At 47.7% G+C, this 18,256-nt stretch overlaps 2 protein-coding genes across 14 annotated transcripts in view; one reads left to right on the top strand and one right to left on the bottom strand.

Annotated features, from left to right (window-relative positions):
* Window positions 1-7,150: 7,150 nt before the first annotated feature.
* PIERCE2 (piercer of microtubule wall 2) lies at window positions 7,151-12,274 on the bottom strand. Of its 3 annotated transcripts, none has more exons than XM_075897291.1 (2): window positions 12,139-12,274; window positions 7,151-7,656 (listed from the first exon to the last, which is right to left on the bottom strand). In XM_075897291.1, the coding sequence occupies exon 2, from the start codon at window positions 7,645-7,647 to the stop codon at window positions 7,294-7,296; it is 354 nt and encodes a 117-aa protein (XP_075753406.1). In that variant the 5' UTR covers window positions 7,648-7,656; window positions 12,139-12,274; the 3' UTR covers window positions 7,151-7,293. The 3 variants fall into 3 exon arrangements, with proteins under 3 accessions (XP_075753406.1, XP_075753404.1, XP_075753405.1); XM_075897289.1 differs by lacking the exon at window positions 12,139-12,274 and adding an exon at window positions 11,967-12,119; XM_075897290.1 differs by lacking the exon at window positions 12,139-12,274 and adding an exon at window positions 11,908-12,106.
* CCPG1 (cell cycle progression 1) overlaps window positions 12,259-18,256 on the top strand; it is a 98,569-nt gene continuing 92,571 nt past the window's right edge. For 10 of the 11 annotated variants that reach the window (XM_075897285.1, XM_075897283.1, XM_075897281.1 and 7 more), the window contains exon 1: window positions 12,259-12,393. The gene's annotated coding sequence lies outside the window, so the exon portion shown is untranslated. Of the gene's footprint in view, window positions 12,394-12,608; window positions 12,748-18,256 lie in introns of those variants that run through there. The other variant, XM_075897275.1, reaches the window with a different exon arrangement.

Below are 18,256 nucleotides of genomic sequence, written 5' to 3'. Positions count from 1 at the left end.
ACTAGATTAATTAATGAGAAATGGGATATGGTTACACTTCTCTTAAACTTTTTATAGTTCTTTCTGAGTTTGTTTGGCATTGAGGGTGAACAGCTATGATGCAACACTTGATCTCATTCTGAATTTCTTTATTTGATTACAAATTTGTTCCTGATGTGACAATTTGTAAATAATTACTAAAACAGGGAACTTCTAGAGATGTTATGTCTTTGTATTCATGGTTGCTAAGCATGTAGCAAAAACCTTTTTATTATTATTATTATTATTTTTAGTATTTTAATGCTCAGTCAGCTTTGCAGCTGTAGTTTGCATTTGTGCACTGAATGAATGTAGAGAGCAAGCACTGTGGGAATTTTACACTAAAGGGCCCTGTACTTATTACCAGTCAGTAGACACTATACCATAATCTCTTTAAGTCTGATGAGGCACCTGTGCATGCTGTGACGTAGTGGGGGTATTTGCTGGGCTGTGGTGACCTCTGCTGTCCGGAGCAAGACCCATCAGGGAAAACCTTATTATGCAAAGGTACCATACCGGTTGAACCAGCTACCCCCCCTGGGGAGAAACAAAGGGAGGTGGAATGCTGCCCTGGCTGGGGGCAGGGCTGGGAGAGGTAGAGTTAGTTCCTGTCTGGAAAGCAGGGGAGAAGGAGCTGGGGAGGGTGGCTGGGACTCCCCTATCTCAAGGGGGGCACTGAGGCCTCTTAGCCCCAGTTCCTGTAACCAGATTACATCTGTGCTATGCTGTATCCTGGAGGAGCAATAAACCACCCTCAATTCCACTGGCTGGTGGAGTCTGTTTGTGCCATTTCGGGGTGCAGGAGATGGGGGGACCCCCAACGCGCCGTCACACATGCTTCCAAGTATTCCATCTGTTTGTCATCCCTAATGCAGGGATCTGAGTAGGGATGTAATAGTGAAGTTGATTAACCGATAAACAAAAGCTTATAGGTTAATAGTATATATTAGATGCCTTTCTCCCTTTCCCCCAGCAGTAAATTTTTAAGCAGGCTGGCCAGCAGCCTGGCTTAGTGCTGGCTTGCGACGGGTCCGGGACCTACGTCTGCTGTGGCTCTGCATTTAAAGTGTATTAGGAGCCGGACAGGCAAACAGTTTTAGGAGTGGGCAATAATTTTTGATTGGGGGGGGGCACTCCAAGAATTTGGTAAGTAGTTGAGGGCCACATTCTTCCATTATATTAATGGAGGACGTGTGGAGGTCTGGGAGGGAGGTTGGGTGCAGAAGGGCACTTGAGGTATGGGATCTGGGAAGGAGTTTGGATGAAGTAGGGGATCATGACCTAGGGCAATGGACTGGGGTGAAGAGGGGGTGCAGGGCCTGGGAGGGGGTTGTGACCTGGGGCAGGAGTGCAGGAGGGGGTGCAGGGATTTGGGCTGTGACCAGGGATAGTGGATTGGGGTGCAAAGTCTGAGAGGGGGTTGTAGGAGGGGATGCGGTGTCTGGAAAGGTGTATGGCGGCTGGAGCAGAAGGTTTGGATTACAGTGGGTAGGGGGCAAAGGGTTGGAGAAGGGAGGAGAGGGGCTGGAGTGCCAGAGGTAGTCTCCCAGCTAGAGCCTATCTGGCTCCCAGCCAGCAGCCCAGCAGTTTTCTTAGCCAGGGTCCCTGCCTTCCAGCACCTGTATGTGCTCAGGAGAGCTGCATAAGCCATGTTTATTGTTCTGAACTGAACTCTGGGAGCTCAGGGAAGGAGAGAGGAGGGGCACTTCACATGCTGCCTATCCTGAAAACATGCAACCGCTATTGGTGGAAACCAGCGAATGGGAGCTACTGGTGGTGAAGGCAGCATGAGACGCCTGTCTCCCCTCTTTCCAGGCTCTCAATGTTCAGAAACACACACATAGCCCTGCATCTGGCTTTCCTGAGTGCTGAACAGGGGCAGGGCAGGCAGAGAGCTGACTGAGGCTCTTGCAACCAGATCTGGCCCACAGAGCATCTTTTGCCCAGTCCTGGAGTAGAGGCTGGAGCCGGCTTCTCCATTTATAGCAGCAGCAGTAGCTGCTGCTTCTGCTCCTTTGAGAGGGCAAGTGCCCCTCCCCCACTTCCCTAGCCAATCAGCTGAGCTCCCTGCCTGCGTGGGGAAGTCTGAACCACTGCACGCCCATGTGGACACACAGCTCACAGGGAACCTTAGAGAACTCCCCCTTAAAATGGTAATACTTGAAAAAGCACAGCACTCTGCCTCTAACCCGGGCACCCAACTGCCTGAAAAATAGAAATCTGATAAAGGGAAAACATCCCCAAAGAAGTGTGCTTTCTTTCTACCTCATAAATCATAGTCCTTAAGCAGCGCATTACTGTGAAGTCAGCACTGAGAGTTGAGGCTGCGCTGCATCTCAGCATGTATGTCGTGCCAGGCGTCTCTGGCACCCAGTGTGGTACCACGAAACAGAGTTTGCAGAATCCCCGTACTGAAACTACAGGCCTTAATGTGTCTGCTTTGAGACGCTGAGTACCCATTATGGCACCGGACAAACAAAAGGCCAAGTCAGCAGCACCGAGAATATATCTCTTGGCACCACAACCTTCAGTAGCACTGGACCGTGGTACCGTCAACCCAGCTGCCACTGCCACAACCATAACTGCACCACAACAGTTAGCGGAATTGATGGATTTGCAGACATAGGCGCCACCTTTGGACATGAGCAAAACATCTCAAGAAAATAAGAGTTATGAAAGGTAAGTAGTCATTTTTTCAAAAAATATTATCTGCCTGAAGTTTTATTCTATGTGGTTTTTCTCTGAGCTTTCTGTATTATGCAGTGAATTCTTTATTCCAAACCATGCCCACTGCGGGCAGACGCTGCTTCGCAGTAGTCTCTCCTTCCCTCCCACCACTATCTCTGATAGATGCAGCAAGGGGGCAGAGGAGCGAGTAATCAGGTATTCCTCTCGACTATCCAATAAGTTTAGGATTGTCGGATAGTTGAGTAGTTGATTACTCGCTTATGTCCCTAGTACCTATAGATTAAAACTTTTGTCTCACATGCAGATCTCAATTGTTTTGAACGTTCATCTCAAAGATGCGTCCTTTCAGGCCAATTTCTGTTGCATTTAGATCTTTAATGCACAAGAAGTGTTGTTTAACACTGTGATGGATAGGTAGAGTGCTGGCCCGCACTTGGTGACTAAAACATTAAACTTGACGAACCAGGAGGCTCGAAAGATTGTCTAGGGGTGGCATTTGTGGCAAGGGACTGGGGCCGCGAAGGAGGAAAGCCTGAACTTAAATGTACTTAACCAATTCCAAACTTTATTGACTACAATCTGTTGATATTAAATCATTATCTCTGATTTGTTTAAGACAATGTAGCATGCAAATAAAGAAAACATTAAAGAAAGTCAATACAACAATAATAAAAACTCTTCCTACAGCCAATCCCTCTATGGTTATCTTGGAACAGTCGATAGAATTAGTTATTAGTCTGCCTATTCACTTAACAACCCCTCAATTCTACTCCTACTTCTTATTTAGACCGAGGTGTGGTGCCATTATACAATATGGTTAATACAATACAACTAACTATTGCTAAGCTGATAAATAATATATGAAGCAATACTTACAAACCCAGTGACAATTATGATACACAGACAAAAAACAACGTGTAGCATGCTCTGGATTTGTACACCCCTTTCGTGATTCAGTGGGTGGGAGGTGGCCTTGGATGATCAACCCCTTAGCCAGGCTGGATGATACGTGCCTTGTATATTGATACGGAACCTCTCCAAGCTTAGGGCTTAGGGTGTTTTATACTATAATTTGATATCCAGTATCATATTAGGGTTCATTCCTTTGACATGACATCTGCCTCAGGGCCTTGTGATCAGTGCCTGATGCAGACATGACTGTCACACGTGAAAGCTAGCTATGTTTTTTCTTTCCCTGTTCCAGGTGCTTGTTAACTGGTGTATATGACAGCTCATTTCCCTATTCCTATCTTGTCCTGTTGTTAGTGCTCGTGTACGTGACAGCTCGTTTTCCTACTCTTATCTTCCTGGCCTGGGTGCTTGCCAAGTTAAGTTCCGTTTGCTGAGAACTGTGCCGAGCACCCATGGGACGTTAAGTTCTGTCTCTGGGTCTGCCTCAGTGGCCTATGTTTTCTTTTGAGGGGGCCTTAGTGTGGCAGTATGGGCAATACGCGTGAGGCCATGGTCAAAAGGACCTGCTCCATGAGAAAACTCAGGTAGGGGATGTTGGCAGGAAGCAAGGAAAGCCCAAGAGAAAAATGGTTGAAATTTAAATTGAATAGATATACCTGCCTACTGTTCCTTTGTGTGAGTTTTAAGCCAGGAGCAGGGGGAAGCAAGATGAATTAAATCAAGCAGTTACCATGCCTACAAGGAATACTGGACATGGAAATGGACTGGGCCTGGAAGTACGGAACAGTACGGATCGTGAGTAAATAGAGAAATGTATATTTAGTCACGATCGGGGTATTTTTGTTTGTTGTTTGGTTAAACTTCTGTGTGCTAAGTCCATGTGCCTCCCCCCATTCATTAGATCTAAGCTGCACCCAGAGATATTGTTTCTCTGTATTTTACTTTTGTTTTTTACTCAGTTGCTCTGTAACACCTTGCAACCAAGTATTCTTTATTAAGTACTAGCTGGACTTACCCGGCATTGCTCGGGAAACCAGAGGAACAAAATTTAGAAAATTTAGGAAAGGAGGAGACCGTGGGGGCTGATGGCTCCTGGCCCACACCTGACCTTCTGAGAGCAGCAGGACCCTTTTCCCCCCAGGACCGAGCAGCCAGCCCCCAGGAGAACAGTACACAGTCATGCGGCCAGTAGCAAAGGGACTTCTCCTTGCAAGGTTGGCTCAGGGATCCACCTGCCTGCCTTGGCAAGCAAAAGCTCAGAGCTCACATCTAACCCCGATGGCTGGAACCAGACACAGAAGAGCCCCACTCACAGTACGAGCGACGAAGAGTCCTGTGGCACCTTATAGACTAACTGAAGTGTAGGAGCATAAGCTTTCGTGGGCAAAGATCCACTTCGTCAGATGCAAACATCTACAGTACGCACAGCAGCCTGCTGGCTTCACAGCAGTGTAACGCATTGAGGGTTTAACCCGGCCCCTGCGCTGCAGCAGACACACGGATTCCTTCTGCTTGGATAAGCCCAGCGAGCTGAGCAGAAAGGTTGGCTGGCTTTGGTTTTGGTTTCCGGAGGGGAGGGAGGTGGCAGGTGGGGCGTGACCCTGGGTGGAGGGGAGGTTACACGTGGGAGGGGCACCTCAGCTCGCGCCCGGGGCTGCAAGTGCTGCGGGGGGCAGGGTGGGTGCCCGAGCCGTTGTGCGCATGTGGATGGGGGCACTGCATGCTGGCGAGGGGAGTGGTATGGGTAAAGAGGGTCAGTTATGTAAACTCGCAGGTGGGAGGGGGCAGATCCCAGGAGGCCACACGTGGGAGGGGCACCCCAGCTTGCACCTGGGACCGCAGGTGCCATGGGGGGCAGGGCAGGACCCTGATCGGGTCCAAAAGTACCTTAAAACCTTCTCCGAGAGGAAAGGTTATCCCATGCAAAGTTTGGTTGCAGTAGCTCTTATAGGGTATGTCTAGACTACATGGCTCCGTCAGAAGAGTCGTGTAGATGATTTTACTAGACATAGGGAAATGAAGCCTATTTCACGAGGCATACCAGGGCAGTGGACAAAGGCTTCCCTAGTTGACCACGGCACGTCCAAACTACCGCGCTGTGCTGCCAAACAGCTGATCAGCATAGCGCGGTGGCCATTTTGATGTAAATGAAGTGGCGATTATTTAAATCGCTGCTTCATTTCTCTGTCTAATAAACTCATCTACAAGTCTCTGTCGACGGAGCCATGTAGTTTAGACATAACCATAGTGTCCAAGTTATTAGCGCACAAACTTACATTCTCTTTTATATATTAGACTAGCCAATTAGCCCGTCATAAGATGGGATTTTCAGGTCTCTCCTCCACGTCGGTCTTCTCTCCTGAACTTCCGGTCTCTCACTCACTCTCTCTCTCCTCCTCCTGCCTCCTTCCCCCCAGTTCTCCTACTGCCTCTCTCTCTGTCTCTCTCTTTCTCTTCTCCCCATCCTGCCTCTTACTCGGGACCGTGGAGCCCAAACGGCTGTTTTGGGCTCCACGCTTCCCATGCTGCATGGGGAGCACGGAGCCCAAACAGTCGCTTGCGCCACTTGCTCCCACGCGGCTGCCTGGCTGAGTGGCACAGAAGTCAGCCGAGCACCACGGCGAGAGGCGAAGGGGGGCAGGGCGGTGATGTTCACGACCAGGGGGCGGGGCCTGGAGCCGCTGTCATGCCACATGTCACCGTCCTGCCCTCCTTCGCCTCCCACCGTGATGCTCTGCTGACTTCTGCACCACTCAGCTGGGCTGCCGCGGGGCAGCAAGCGGCTGATTGGGCTCCCCCGTGGCGGCCCGGGTGAGCGGCGCAGAAGTCAGCCGAGCACCACAGTGGGAGCCAAAAGGGGGTGGGGCAGTGATGTACACGGCTGGGCCCTGCCCCCTGGCCATGTACATCACCACCCTGCCCCCCTTCGCTTCCTGGCGTGGCGCTCGGCTGACTTCTGCGCCACTCAGCCGGGCTGCCACGGGTGATTAAGCGGCCGTTTGGGCCCTGCGCTCCCCATGCAGCACCTCTGTGCTGCATGGGGACCGCGGCGCCCAAACGGCTGCTTGCACTGCTTGCTCCCCCGCGGCAGCCTGGCTGAGCGGCGCAGAAGTCAGCCGAGCGCCACGGCAGGAGGTGAAGGAGTGACTCTATGTATGCGTGACTAAGACGTCAGCTATCAGAGATTGCAGTTTGTTTTACTTTTCTTAAGCTCTCTTCTGGTGTGTGTGGGGGGAGTACCCCTTTGGAAGAAGTTCAAGTGCTTTTTCCTGGGTTTCAGAAGGGGTTTTGTTTTTACACTTGATGATGGCAGCTACCTCCGAAGGACATGAAATCTGTGACCTTGGGGAGTTTTGTATGCAGAGCCTAGAGGCAAGGTATTTAAGGTCTCTTGCAGCCCCCACCTTCTGCACTTGGGAGTGGCAGAGTGGAGAACAGCCTTGACAAACACGTTCATTTCAAGAGATGTATTCTATTGTATAGGTAGATGCACAAAATGTATTAACAAATACTCAAAATCCTGTTTGATCCCTGTAGTAAAAAAAGTCTTTTACTTTTACTGTATTGATATTTTGCTCAGAAAATGGATGATAACCACAAGCCCGCATTTTGTTTTCTTAAAGCTAAAATGACTAGTCTTTCAGCAAATATGAGAGAGAGTACGATGGTACAATTTTACAGAGTATGTTGCATATTTGGGTAGTCATATACCCTACTTCTGTCAATGGCAGTGTTTATATAATTATGTTGTGACAAACCACAAATTAACAAAGGTTTTGTAAATGTGTCATCCTTTGGATGGTAAGTACATGGTACCATTTGAGAGGTAGGTGGTATAGCACCATAATCACTTGAAGTTGTTTTAAACAGTAAAAGCTGAGGATTTGTCAAGAGATTATTGGTAGTGAGTGTCTTCGGGTCCAACACACAGGAAAATACAGGATTGCCAAGATTTGGATAGGAAGGCAGTTGAACAGATTCAGTTTTCTCTGTGTTGGTACTTGATGGTAGCATCTCACCAGAAGTCATTTTCTTTTCCTAATTAAGAGATAATTTAATGAGTTTCTTTTCTTTATAAATAAAAGGGAGAGCAATTTTTCAGTTTATTTAATAAAACAATGGTTTAATATCAATCTGAATGGTATATAGGTATATTATTAATTGTGTATGGAAAGTAATATGTTCCCTGCAAGAGAAAGTTGCAAAGGAGGGAAAAAAAAACCATGAAATTTGGAAGAATTTTTTCCCGCTTTCATAGAATTTTGTTGCATTCTTCTACAGGGCCTTATGTGGGTCCCTTACATATTATTCAGCTACTTATCTGAATCCAGTTACTTGGTGGTGTGCTATTTTAAAGATGGTAAGAAGGGTAAGAAGGTAAGCTCTAGGAAAAAGTACAGGACTGCGCAATAATTTTTGCTAGAGGGGCTATTTAATGAATTTTGGTACATGATCTTGGGCTGGCTCCATCCCCCAGAAGGGGTGGGTCTTCGCAGAAGAGGTAGGGCTCGACTAGCTTCCCCCCAGAGTTGTCTAAGGCCAGAGGCTTTGAATTAAAAACACAGTAAAGAGCTCAGAGCTCCTGGCCCCACTGGTACCTCGTTGCCTGGCAGCCACCCAGAGTTGCTGCAGCTATTTAAAGAGCTCAATTCTCCAGCCCCTGCTGGGGTAGCTCTGTGACTGAGAGCCATTTAAATAGGATCCTGCTGTCTGAGGGACGGCCTGGAAATTTGGTGGCACAGGCAGCAGAATATAAATAGAAAGTTGCCAGATGCAGTCCACAGGCTGAATCAATGTGTTAGACGGGCTGGATCTGGCCCCCAGACCGCATCTTGCCCAGCCCTGAAAAAGTAGCATAGGCAAATGAGGGTTATGTAGCACGTGAAATCCATGCTTAAGGTTTAGCATCCTCCTTTCACTCAAATCTATAATACCTTTTCTCAGTGGGTTAGATTTTTGGGTAGAAAGAAGAATAATGCTAACACTTATAGTTTATTATGGCTTCAGTATAGTAATACAGAAAGATTAATTTGCACAGGGAAAGGGCTAAATAAGCATATTTTAATTCTTATATTTGGAGAGAAAGAGGGCATTTTGCATAGTTGTAAAATTTGTCCTAAGGTTTTACATTTATTTTTAAATGCCTTGATTCCAAGTAAGTATAATTTTAGAGTAGTCTAGTAGCTTATCAATGATACAATTCTCTGTATGCACTGAAGTGAAGGAGGGATTAATTCACATATTTGTTTTTACTGTTTTAACTTTTCTGCCAGTTTACAAGATAGCATTTATGGTATATATTGTGGAGGGCCTATATTGGCAAGGAGATAGATTTTTTTTTTTTTTAATGAAATTTTAGAATGCATGGAAAATTGCAGATACCTGAAAATCCAGGATTTTTTTTAATATCATGCCTTTATCAGCTTTCTGGACATAAGTTTATATGTGAAGACTCCATTCCACAGAAGAGAGTACTCCACAGAATTAAATAATCAGTAACAGTTCGTTATTAACAATTATCGGATGTGCCATGCAGGCTATTTTCCCAGGCAGCCATTTGCTTGAATTACAGTATTCACTAAGGCAGTGGTTTTCAAACTATGGATCATGACCCCAGTACTCATTTGGTCATGGAATGTCAGCCATCCGGTTTCATTGATGCAAGGTGATCAGGTGACTAGTAGGGGTGCTAAAGTAGGCTACCTGCCTGTCCTGGCACCATAGACTGTGCTGCGTCCCAGAAGCAGCTGGCAGTAATCCTGGCTCGTAGGTGGGTGGTGGGAAGGAGAGTGCACAGAGCTCTGCATACTGTCCCTGCCCTGAGCACCAGCTCCACACTTCCAGTAGCTGGGAACCTGCTGCTGGCTGCTTCTGGGGAACATGTTCTGCGGTGTCAGGAGAGCTAGGAAGCCTGCCTTAGCAACCCCACTGAACAGCCTACTGTAAGCCACTCAAGGTAAGCCCCTCCTGCACCAGCCTGACCCCTCCCCCAAAGCTGGAGTCCCCTCCTAATGCACCAAAGTTCTCCTCTTCAGCCCCATTTTGGAGAATACACTCGAGTCAAATTATGTTGGATTACAAGCATCAACAATTTTCTTCAACTGGATCATGAGAAAAAAAGTTTGGCAGTGGTTTTCATAGACCTTTTGTTTAATACTATACTGATTCTATAGTTTGGGACTAAGGATGTTAAGAAGTGGGTAACTGACTAATTGTGTACTCAATATAATTTGTATTGAGTAAACAATTAATCCATAAGGGGCCCTGCTGCGGCTCTGCAGTTTAAATATAGTATGAGCCAGGAGCACAGGCAGCCTAGCTCCTATTACATTTAAACTGCAGAGCGGCAGTAGGGATAGGTCTGGGACCTGGCACAAGCTGGGACTCGGCAGTCCCGGCTTGGGCTGGGTTCTGGACCGCTGCGCCTCTGTTTTTTTAACTGTAGTAAGAGCCTAGCAGTTCATCTTTAAAAGGCAGAGCTGCAGCATGGGGACCCGTTGCAAACTGTGACTCAGCAGTCCCGGCTTGTGCCAGGTCCCGGACCACTGCACCTCTGCTTTTTAAATGTAGTGCCCCAGGTGGCTCTTACTACATTTAGAAAGCAGAAGTGCAGTGGCCTGGGACCTGGTGTGAGCCGGATTTCCCCTGTGGCTTTGCCTTTTAAATGTAGTCAGAGCTAGTGGCTCTTACCACTTTTAAAAGGCAGAACTGCAGTGAGAGGAAGGATGAGGGGCTTAAGCTGGGACTCAGCAGTCCCAGCTTGCGTGGGCTCCCAGACTGCTGCACCTCTTCCTCCTCTGCCCTCTTCCCCGCTTCACGGAGATAGTCCTGAGGGGAATTGACACTTTAGCGAGTTCCCCCCAGCACCGACTCCTGCTCCCCGCCATTGCTGCTTCTCACACAGAGGCAACAAGGGTGTGTGGAGAGTGGAGTAGTGACTTGACTACCCGATAAGCCTAGCCTAGGCTTATCGGGTAGTCGACTACTTGACTAGTCGCTTACATCCCTGTTTGGGACTAGACATCTGCTACAAGTGTCAGTCCTTAGATGAGCTATTCTAACCATGATCTCATGTTGCTCTCAAAAGGTAGAAGATAAAGATCCCAGTGCTACACCTGAAAACTACATTCTGAAATATGTAACTTATTTATTTACCCCTGACTACAATCCATGAAGGGAAAAAAAAGCCTTCAAGCCCTATCAAAACAAAACATAGTACTGTACCTTTCTCCCCCTAGGGAGAGGATGAGAGAATAAGTAATGTGTAAAAGCGACAAGGAGTCCTGTGGCACCTTATAGACTAACAGATGTATTGGAACATATACTTTCGAGGGCAAAGACCCGCTTCGTCAGATGCATGCGAGGTCTTTGCCCTCGAAAGGTTATGCTCCAATAGATCGGTTAGTCTATAAGATGCCACAGGACTCCTTGTCACTTTTGCAGATCCAGACTAACATGGCTACCCCTCTGATAAGTAATGTGTGACACATATTAGTCATGTGGTAGAAGGCATGACTGGATGGTATGCTGATACTAAGGTGATAAGTATGATTTCAGAATGGACCCAGAGTTGTATTCATTCATTTTGAAGTCATTCTAACCTGGTTAGGGGTTCCGCTGACCTGAAGGAAAGCACTGGGTAATCTCACAAGTTTGTCTTTTACTAACAGACATTGATCCAATACAAGTTTATTTCCTCACCTTGTTGCTCTAGTTTATACGTTGACTGGTTTAGATTAAACTTTCGGTGCAAGTGAGATATTGTTTAAAAAAAACTACAAACAAACCATTTATATACCTCTGCTGATACTAATACGATATTTGATTAAAATTGACAACCCTTTTAAATACCCAGTTTACTTATCCCCAGCTTTCCTTTTTGCGTTTCTTTTAGATGAGCCAATAAACTGGACTGAAGCAGAAGTCTGTAGTTTACGCAGATACTTTCACTGTCAAGTTCTCAGAGCTGCACTAGATGTTTAAAAATACCTATGCCCACTGTCTGGCATTACAGGTAAGTGCGTGGGAGCCTCTCGTCTCCAGATCCCACGCCATAAATGTTTGCTTTACATCACGTAACGGGGCTGTGTTTGTTTATCCCTTTCTTCCCGACTTCTAAAATGCCCTTGGGGAGCCCAGCAGGGACTTGGTGAAACAGCCAGGAACTCTGCGGTTAACAAGGACTTTACCCCCCCGGACAGCTGAGAAAAGCGGCCAGGGCAGCTGGCTGCGCAGCCGGGCACGGAGGAACAGTGACTTGCAGCGTTGGGAGAGAGGCCGCGGCCTTACCCCGCCTTTCGCTCTATGACCAGCAGACCGGCCCGGGCGCGCGCTCCGCTGCTGCTTACCGCGCTCCGCCTGAGCCTGGCAGCCGCTGCAGCCCTGGGGTCTGGGCTGCTGCAGCCCCGGCTCTGCAAGGCCCCGGCGTCTGCGGGGGCGTGCGGCGTTGCCATGGCAGCAGCCCCTCCAGAAGCCGGTGACGGTTCCTTTGTTGACAAGCCCCGCTGCCCTTTGACCTACCTGCGCCGCCGGCCCGCTGCTGCCTGGGATCCGTAGTCCCCCTCGGGCTCCGGCCGCAGTGAGCGCGCGGGGCGCGGACTACGCTTGCCAGGGTGCTCGGCCACAGCAGCGATGCGCAGGCGCCGCTCCCCCTGCCGCTGCTTGTTTGTTGTTTTGCAAAGGCGTCAGTAGCCAGCAGCGCGAGCCCGCGGCGCCCCCGCCCCCTGTCCTCGGCTGGCTGCGGCGGGGGTCGCCGCGCCGGGCCCGATACCTCAGGTACGAGTGGCCGCTGGGTCGGGTGGGAGGCAGACGGACCCCTCCGCTCGGGGAACGAATCTCGCCTTGTCCCGCAGCGACTGCGCCACCCGCTCCCCGCTGGGCTCCCTAAGGCTCGCGCTCCTCGGGGCAGCCCCTCAGCTTCCTGGCTGGGGGAGCGCACCTGTAGCCGCTTCCCTCTTCTCCTCGCTCAGGCCCCCCCGGCTGCGCCCGCTCCAGCGAGAGCGGGGGGCAGAGAACGGGCGCGGCGCTGGTGTCTGTGCCCAAGCGAGTGAGGCCCCTGCTGGTCTCAGGCTGCCACTGGGTCGGAATATGCGCACCTGGTTCGGTATTTAATCACCCGTATTTTATATGGTAAGTGCGTGGCACTACGGGGAACGTATTCACTTGATATAGCCCATTCTCTTGTCGCTTGCTGTGGCGTTGCAAAGGTAAAGGTCTCCTGTTGGGAAGGGGATTCCTGGATGATGACAGCTAAGCTTTGCTGCTGCCATTAGAGAGAATCCCATGGGTTTATGCTTACTGGGGTTGGGTGTTTGGCACTTTTCCTGCATCTCTTCTGCCATGTCTGCCAAATGGTGCTGATTTTAATTTAGCTTGCTTCAGCTCGATAATGTTTTAGAGATGTGGCTAATTGACAAATCCACTACCCGGTAAGCATATGCTTATCAAGTAGTGACTCAACTAGTCACTTCCTCCTTTCCCCACTGCCTCTATCACGGGGGTGAGGGGGCAGGAGCCAGTGCTGGGGAGAGACCACTTAAAAGCTGGTTCTTCCCAGCACCCTCTCTGCAGGGGGCAGGGGAGGCAGAGGCTAGCAGGGGACCAGGCGGGAGCTGGGAATCAGCTGATTCCCGGCTGTGCCCATTCCCAGAACTGCACCTCTGCTTGTTAAATGTATTAAGAGCCGCCATCAGGCTCTTAGTACATTTAAAAGACAGAGGTGCAATGGAGGTCTCTTAATACATTTTAAAAACAGAGGTGTAGCATTTGGGACCAGGCAGCAAGCCAGGAGTCAGCTGTCCCAGCTCTTGCCCAGTTCCTCCCATTGTGCCTCTGTCTTTTAAATGTATTAAGAACCCCATGGCTCTGAATGTATTTAAAAAGCAGAGGTGCAGCATCTGAGATCTGCAGCTCTTAATACATTTAAGGGGCAGAGCTGCAGTAGGCTAACCCCACTGCTGCTCTGCAGTTTCCCTCCTTATTGACTAATCAAGTAGTCAATGGAAATTCTGTTGACTCCTCGATTAACTGATTAAACACAATTTAACATCCCTAGTTTTAGTAAGAAATGGAATAGCTGTCCATTCCTCGTGGTTAATGGTATATTCTTAGTGGTAACATTTACAGCTGAGTGCAAAAAGAACTCGAATTGCTCACTATATTGGTCAATAAAATTACCACTGTTTATTACTTAAATATAATAAGTAATAAACAGTCAAATGAAAAATTGATTCTTAGATCTTGGATATTATGTATTATGATTTCCTAACTTTCATCTGTTTCATCATCGCCATACATGCTTGTGACCAATGCAATGTATTATGTTTCATAAATGATGTGATAGTTTACACTGTTGAATGTTACTTAAGCTGTTTTGGCACCATGCTACTTTATCTGTAGCCCAAACATAATACCCATGAGAGAAAAAGCAATAATAAATTTGTAGAGCACAAAGTCTAATATAAAGGTTGCTGTATTTTTGGATTGATTGGTTTTAGTAAAGCAGAGTAGGTGCACAGAACTGTATGTTCACATCATGCCCTGGAAATTCAAACACTGGTATATCACAGCATTAAAAATAGTGAGTTATCAGAAATCTTTTCATAAAAATGTTGATCTGAGGAAGCAGAAAATAATTGCTATTATACTTGAAGATTGAGAGTTCTAGAAGTAATTTAAATTTGCATGAAGATTGTGCAGTAGCATATTTATTTACTTATAATTTGTTCTGAGAATTTTTTTGATAAAACCGAAATAAAATATTCCCGTAGAAAAGAATACTTGGTTTCCTAGTTAAAAGTGGAATAACTAGCTGAAATAAATTAGTTCACTTTCACAGTTAAGTCATTTAATTCTTCTTTGTCAACATTGCTTAGGTCTTTCTGTTTTGACAGATCTTGTTTCAAGATGGAAGAATTTTGGCGTTATATGTAGTATGTAATTATTATTAAGCTATTTGAAGTTGGATATCCATTTTATTCCAGCACTCGTTTTGGTGAATTGGACATAGTATTTTATATTTCTGTAGTATTACCAATAAGAGACATAGGCTAATAGTTACTAAAATCTTTATTTTGTATTCTGAATATTTATTCTTTAGTAAACTGTAATAGGAGCTGCCACATTTGTGTACAGTGATATGAATAAACTGTTTTTAAAAGGTACTGTCAAATTTGGCTACAGCAGTCAAGATGCTCTCAAATTCAGAAAATACATATACAGGCAGCCCCCGGGTTACGTACAAGATAGGGACTGTAGGTTTGTTCTTAAGTTGAATCTGTATGTAAGTTGGAACTGGCGTCCAGATTCAGCCGCTGCTGAAACTGACCGCCAGTTCCGACTTACATACAGAATCAACTTAAGAACCCCAAGTGTCCCCAAGTCAGCTGCTGCTGAAACTGATCAGCAGCTGATTCCAGGAAGCCCGGGGCAGAGCAACTCTGCCTCGGGCTTCCTGTAGTCAGCACTGGTCAGTTTCAGCAGAAGCTGACTTGGGGACGCCTGGGGCAGAGCAGCTGGGGTGCTGCTGGGTTGCTCCAGTAGCGCGCTCCTGGGTGCTACTGGACCAACCCAGCAGCACCCCATCTGCTCTGCCCCTGGCGTCCTGATTCAGCCGCTGCTGAAACTGACCAGCAGCGGCTGAATCAGGACGCCTGGGGCAGAGCAGCTGGGGTGCTGCCGGGTTGGTCCAGTAGCGCCCAGAGCGGCGCTGCAGGACCAACCGGCAGCGCCCCAGCTGCTCTGCCACAGGCGTCCGGAGAAAAGCCTAGTCTGCTGGGGGGAGAGGGGGCGTACTAGCTGCGTCTCCCCCCCCACCCCAGCAGACCAGGAAGACGCGGGCGGCGGACCGAGACGCACCGCGGTCCCACCGCCTGGGTCCTCCGTGGCTTTGCTCCCCGTCTCCCTGGTCTGCTGGAGACCAGCAGACCAGGGAGACGGGGAGCAAAGCCTCTGAGGACGCCAGCAGCGGGACAGCCGCGGGGCGTCTGGACTGTCCCGCTGCCGGCTTCCCCCGAGGCTTTGCAAAGCCGCAAAGGGGCTAGGGCAGCCTAGGCGTGCCTGGGCTGCCCCGCTACCCAAGCCCCCCCGCGGCTTTGCTCCACGTCTTCCTGGCCTGCAGACCAGGGAGACGCGGAGAAAGCCCCAGAGTACACGGGTGGCAGGACCGCGAGGTCCCGCAGTCCGTGTCCTCTGGGGCGAGCCCCGTTCGTAACTGCGGAGCCGGCGTAAGTCGGGGACTGCCTGTATTTGATACAATGCAAAAGCTAGGTTTGAAATTCATTAGATTTCAAGTTGACTGTGTCTCTAAGTCTTTTAGTAGCAAACAGGATATCTTGGTGGATAGTAATGGCTGGATGACGAACTTCTCCAATCCCTTTTGGTTTTATACATTAATACTTTTAAAATATATATTTCTCTTTGAACAACTATTCCATGGATGATAATCATAAAACTGCATTCGATTATTTATGTGGGCTATTTAGTATTAGGCTGTATATGTAAGATGATAGTTATTTTGAAAAAAAAAAGCAGATTCAGTAAACAAGAGGACAGCGGCCTTGCTTTTCATGTTCTAAAATATGATTAATAGCTTTATGCTTCCTATATTTTCTAAAGAGCACATCTAAAATAGAAATAAATGGCTATGAAATGTAGTACATTCACTTGGTTCTATAACTCCTCTATAAGACTGCCTCTATGGAATCCACAAAGAGAGGTTCTTCCAATTACAGAATATGAGGTGGGTGTTGGGAAGCTCCCCTCTCCCTCCAAAAATACCTACACGAAGTGTTGATTTCCTGGAAACTGTGTGAGGTCAATCTCATGTTTTTCCTGGTTTCTCTGCTATGATTTGGTTGCCAATAGGGAATGATTGAGCACAGAATTCCTCGACAGCGAAACTTTGAATGAAAGCTAACATATGTAAATATTATTAGAGAGGCTAGATTGTTTGGGGGCATTGTAATCCTAATGATTTATAATTTTGCTGAATAGATTTTTAATATTTAATTTAATATTATAAGAAGGCATGTAATTGTTGCATGGGAAATGCAATCAAGAAACCTTTTAAAGTCAATATAAAATATAAAGTTGGATGCAATATTATATATGGATCTTTTCTGGGGTCTTCTGAAACAGATTGTGTGTAGATCTTTTGAGGATTTTTTGTAATTGAAAAGTGGTATTTCATACAATTGATTAAAGTCCTGCTACACAGCACGCTTTGGGCACTACATGAATAATATTTCAGAAAATGAGATGTTTTCAGAAGTCCAACCACATTGTAGATGTAACACTCTTCCCCCTTTCCCTGACATTTTGGCATGTAGGTTTGATGACTATTTGGAAGGGAATTTGATTATTTTATGTAATGTAAGCAGTGCAGTGAAAATGTGTTACCTTTCATTTTAGCAGTTTTTAGAAAGCTTTAAATTATTGCTCAAAATGAATTTTATTTGGTCTAGTGCAAAGGAAGACTTGTTAATCCTACTATTTGGTGCCAATAGGCTGGAATGTATCACATAAGTGGAGCGAGCTTCTATGTAAGCCAAAGCCCCAAGATGATCAGTCTTTCAGGACTAGAACCAACTTTCTGTGCTGGGCAGCTTTTTCAATCCAGGCTCCAACACCAGCTTTAGTCCCAAACTGAGCAGGCCTCTGTCTAAGCCAAGACTCGGACAAAACTGACTATGAAAGCTGAGAAGTTTTAAATCTCATTAATCCTGCAGTCACCCACAGGGCCCTCACCAGCAGCCTCGCAGGTCCTCTCTCAGGCCAAGGCCCCTGTAGAGATGGGGCTGAAGGGTTCCTCATCTTCCTCTCCTGATGAAGCCCTGGGTGACACTCTCCCTTCCATGCCCTCCATGGACTTGAAGGCACACTAGGACCTACTTTGGCGCCTGGCTCAGAGCCTGGGGGTCCAGGCCGAGAGGGTGTCTGAGGACTCCGACCTGACTGTTGACATCTTGTAGTCAGATACCCCTACTAGAATGGCCCTCCTCATTAACAAAACGGTGGCCAAACTGTCTAAGTCCCTTTGGTAAATCCCAGCCTTTATCCTGCTGACAGACAAGAGGGCCAAGTGTCGGTACTTGGTGTTCCAGGAAGGGAATGAGTATCTTTTTTCCCACCCACCGGCAGGGTCCCTGGTCATCCATGTGGTGAATCAAAGGGAGAGACAGGTTCAACGGGGCACTACCCCTAAAAATAGGGATGCCAAGAAAATTGACTTATTAGGCAGGAAGGCCTGTGTGTCGGGAGGCCTACAATTTTGCATAGGGAACCAGCAGGTTCTGCTGCCTCGCTATGCCTATACACCTGGGCCTTCATGGATAAGTTCACCGAGCTACTCCTTAGGGACTCTTGGCCCAAGCTTAGAGCCCTCTCGGAGAAAGGCAGGGCGATCTCTAGGGCTGTGCTCCAGGCTGCCCTCGATGCTGCTGATGCCGCTGCACATAGCATGGCTATGGGGTTAGTTATGCGCCGCAGCTCCTGATTGCAGGAGCCTGGGGTGCCCCCTGAACTGCAGAACACCATTCAGGACCTCCCCTTTGAGGGCCTCTCCTTATTTCCTAGCAGATGGACCAACATCTGCACAGCCTCGAAGATACCTGGGCCACCCTAAAGTCTTTGGGTATTC

The sequence above is a fragment of the Pelodiscus sinensis genome, chromosome 14, assembly GCF_049634645.1.
Source record: "Pelodiscus sinensis isolate JC-2024 chromosome 14, ASM4963464v1, whole genome shotgun sequence".
NCBI classification, from domain to species: Eukaryota; Metazoa; Chordata; order Testudines; family Trionychidae; genus Pelodiscus; species Pelodiscus sinensis.
The sequence above is the reverse complement of the archived record's forward strand: the minus strand, read 5'-3'. Positions and strand labels throughout refer to the sequence as shown.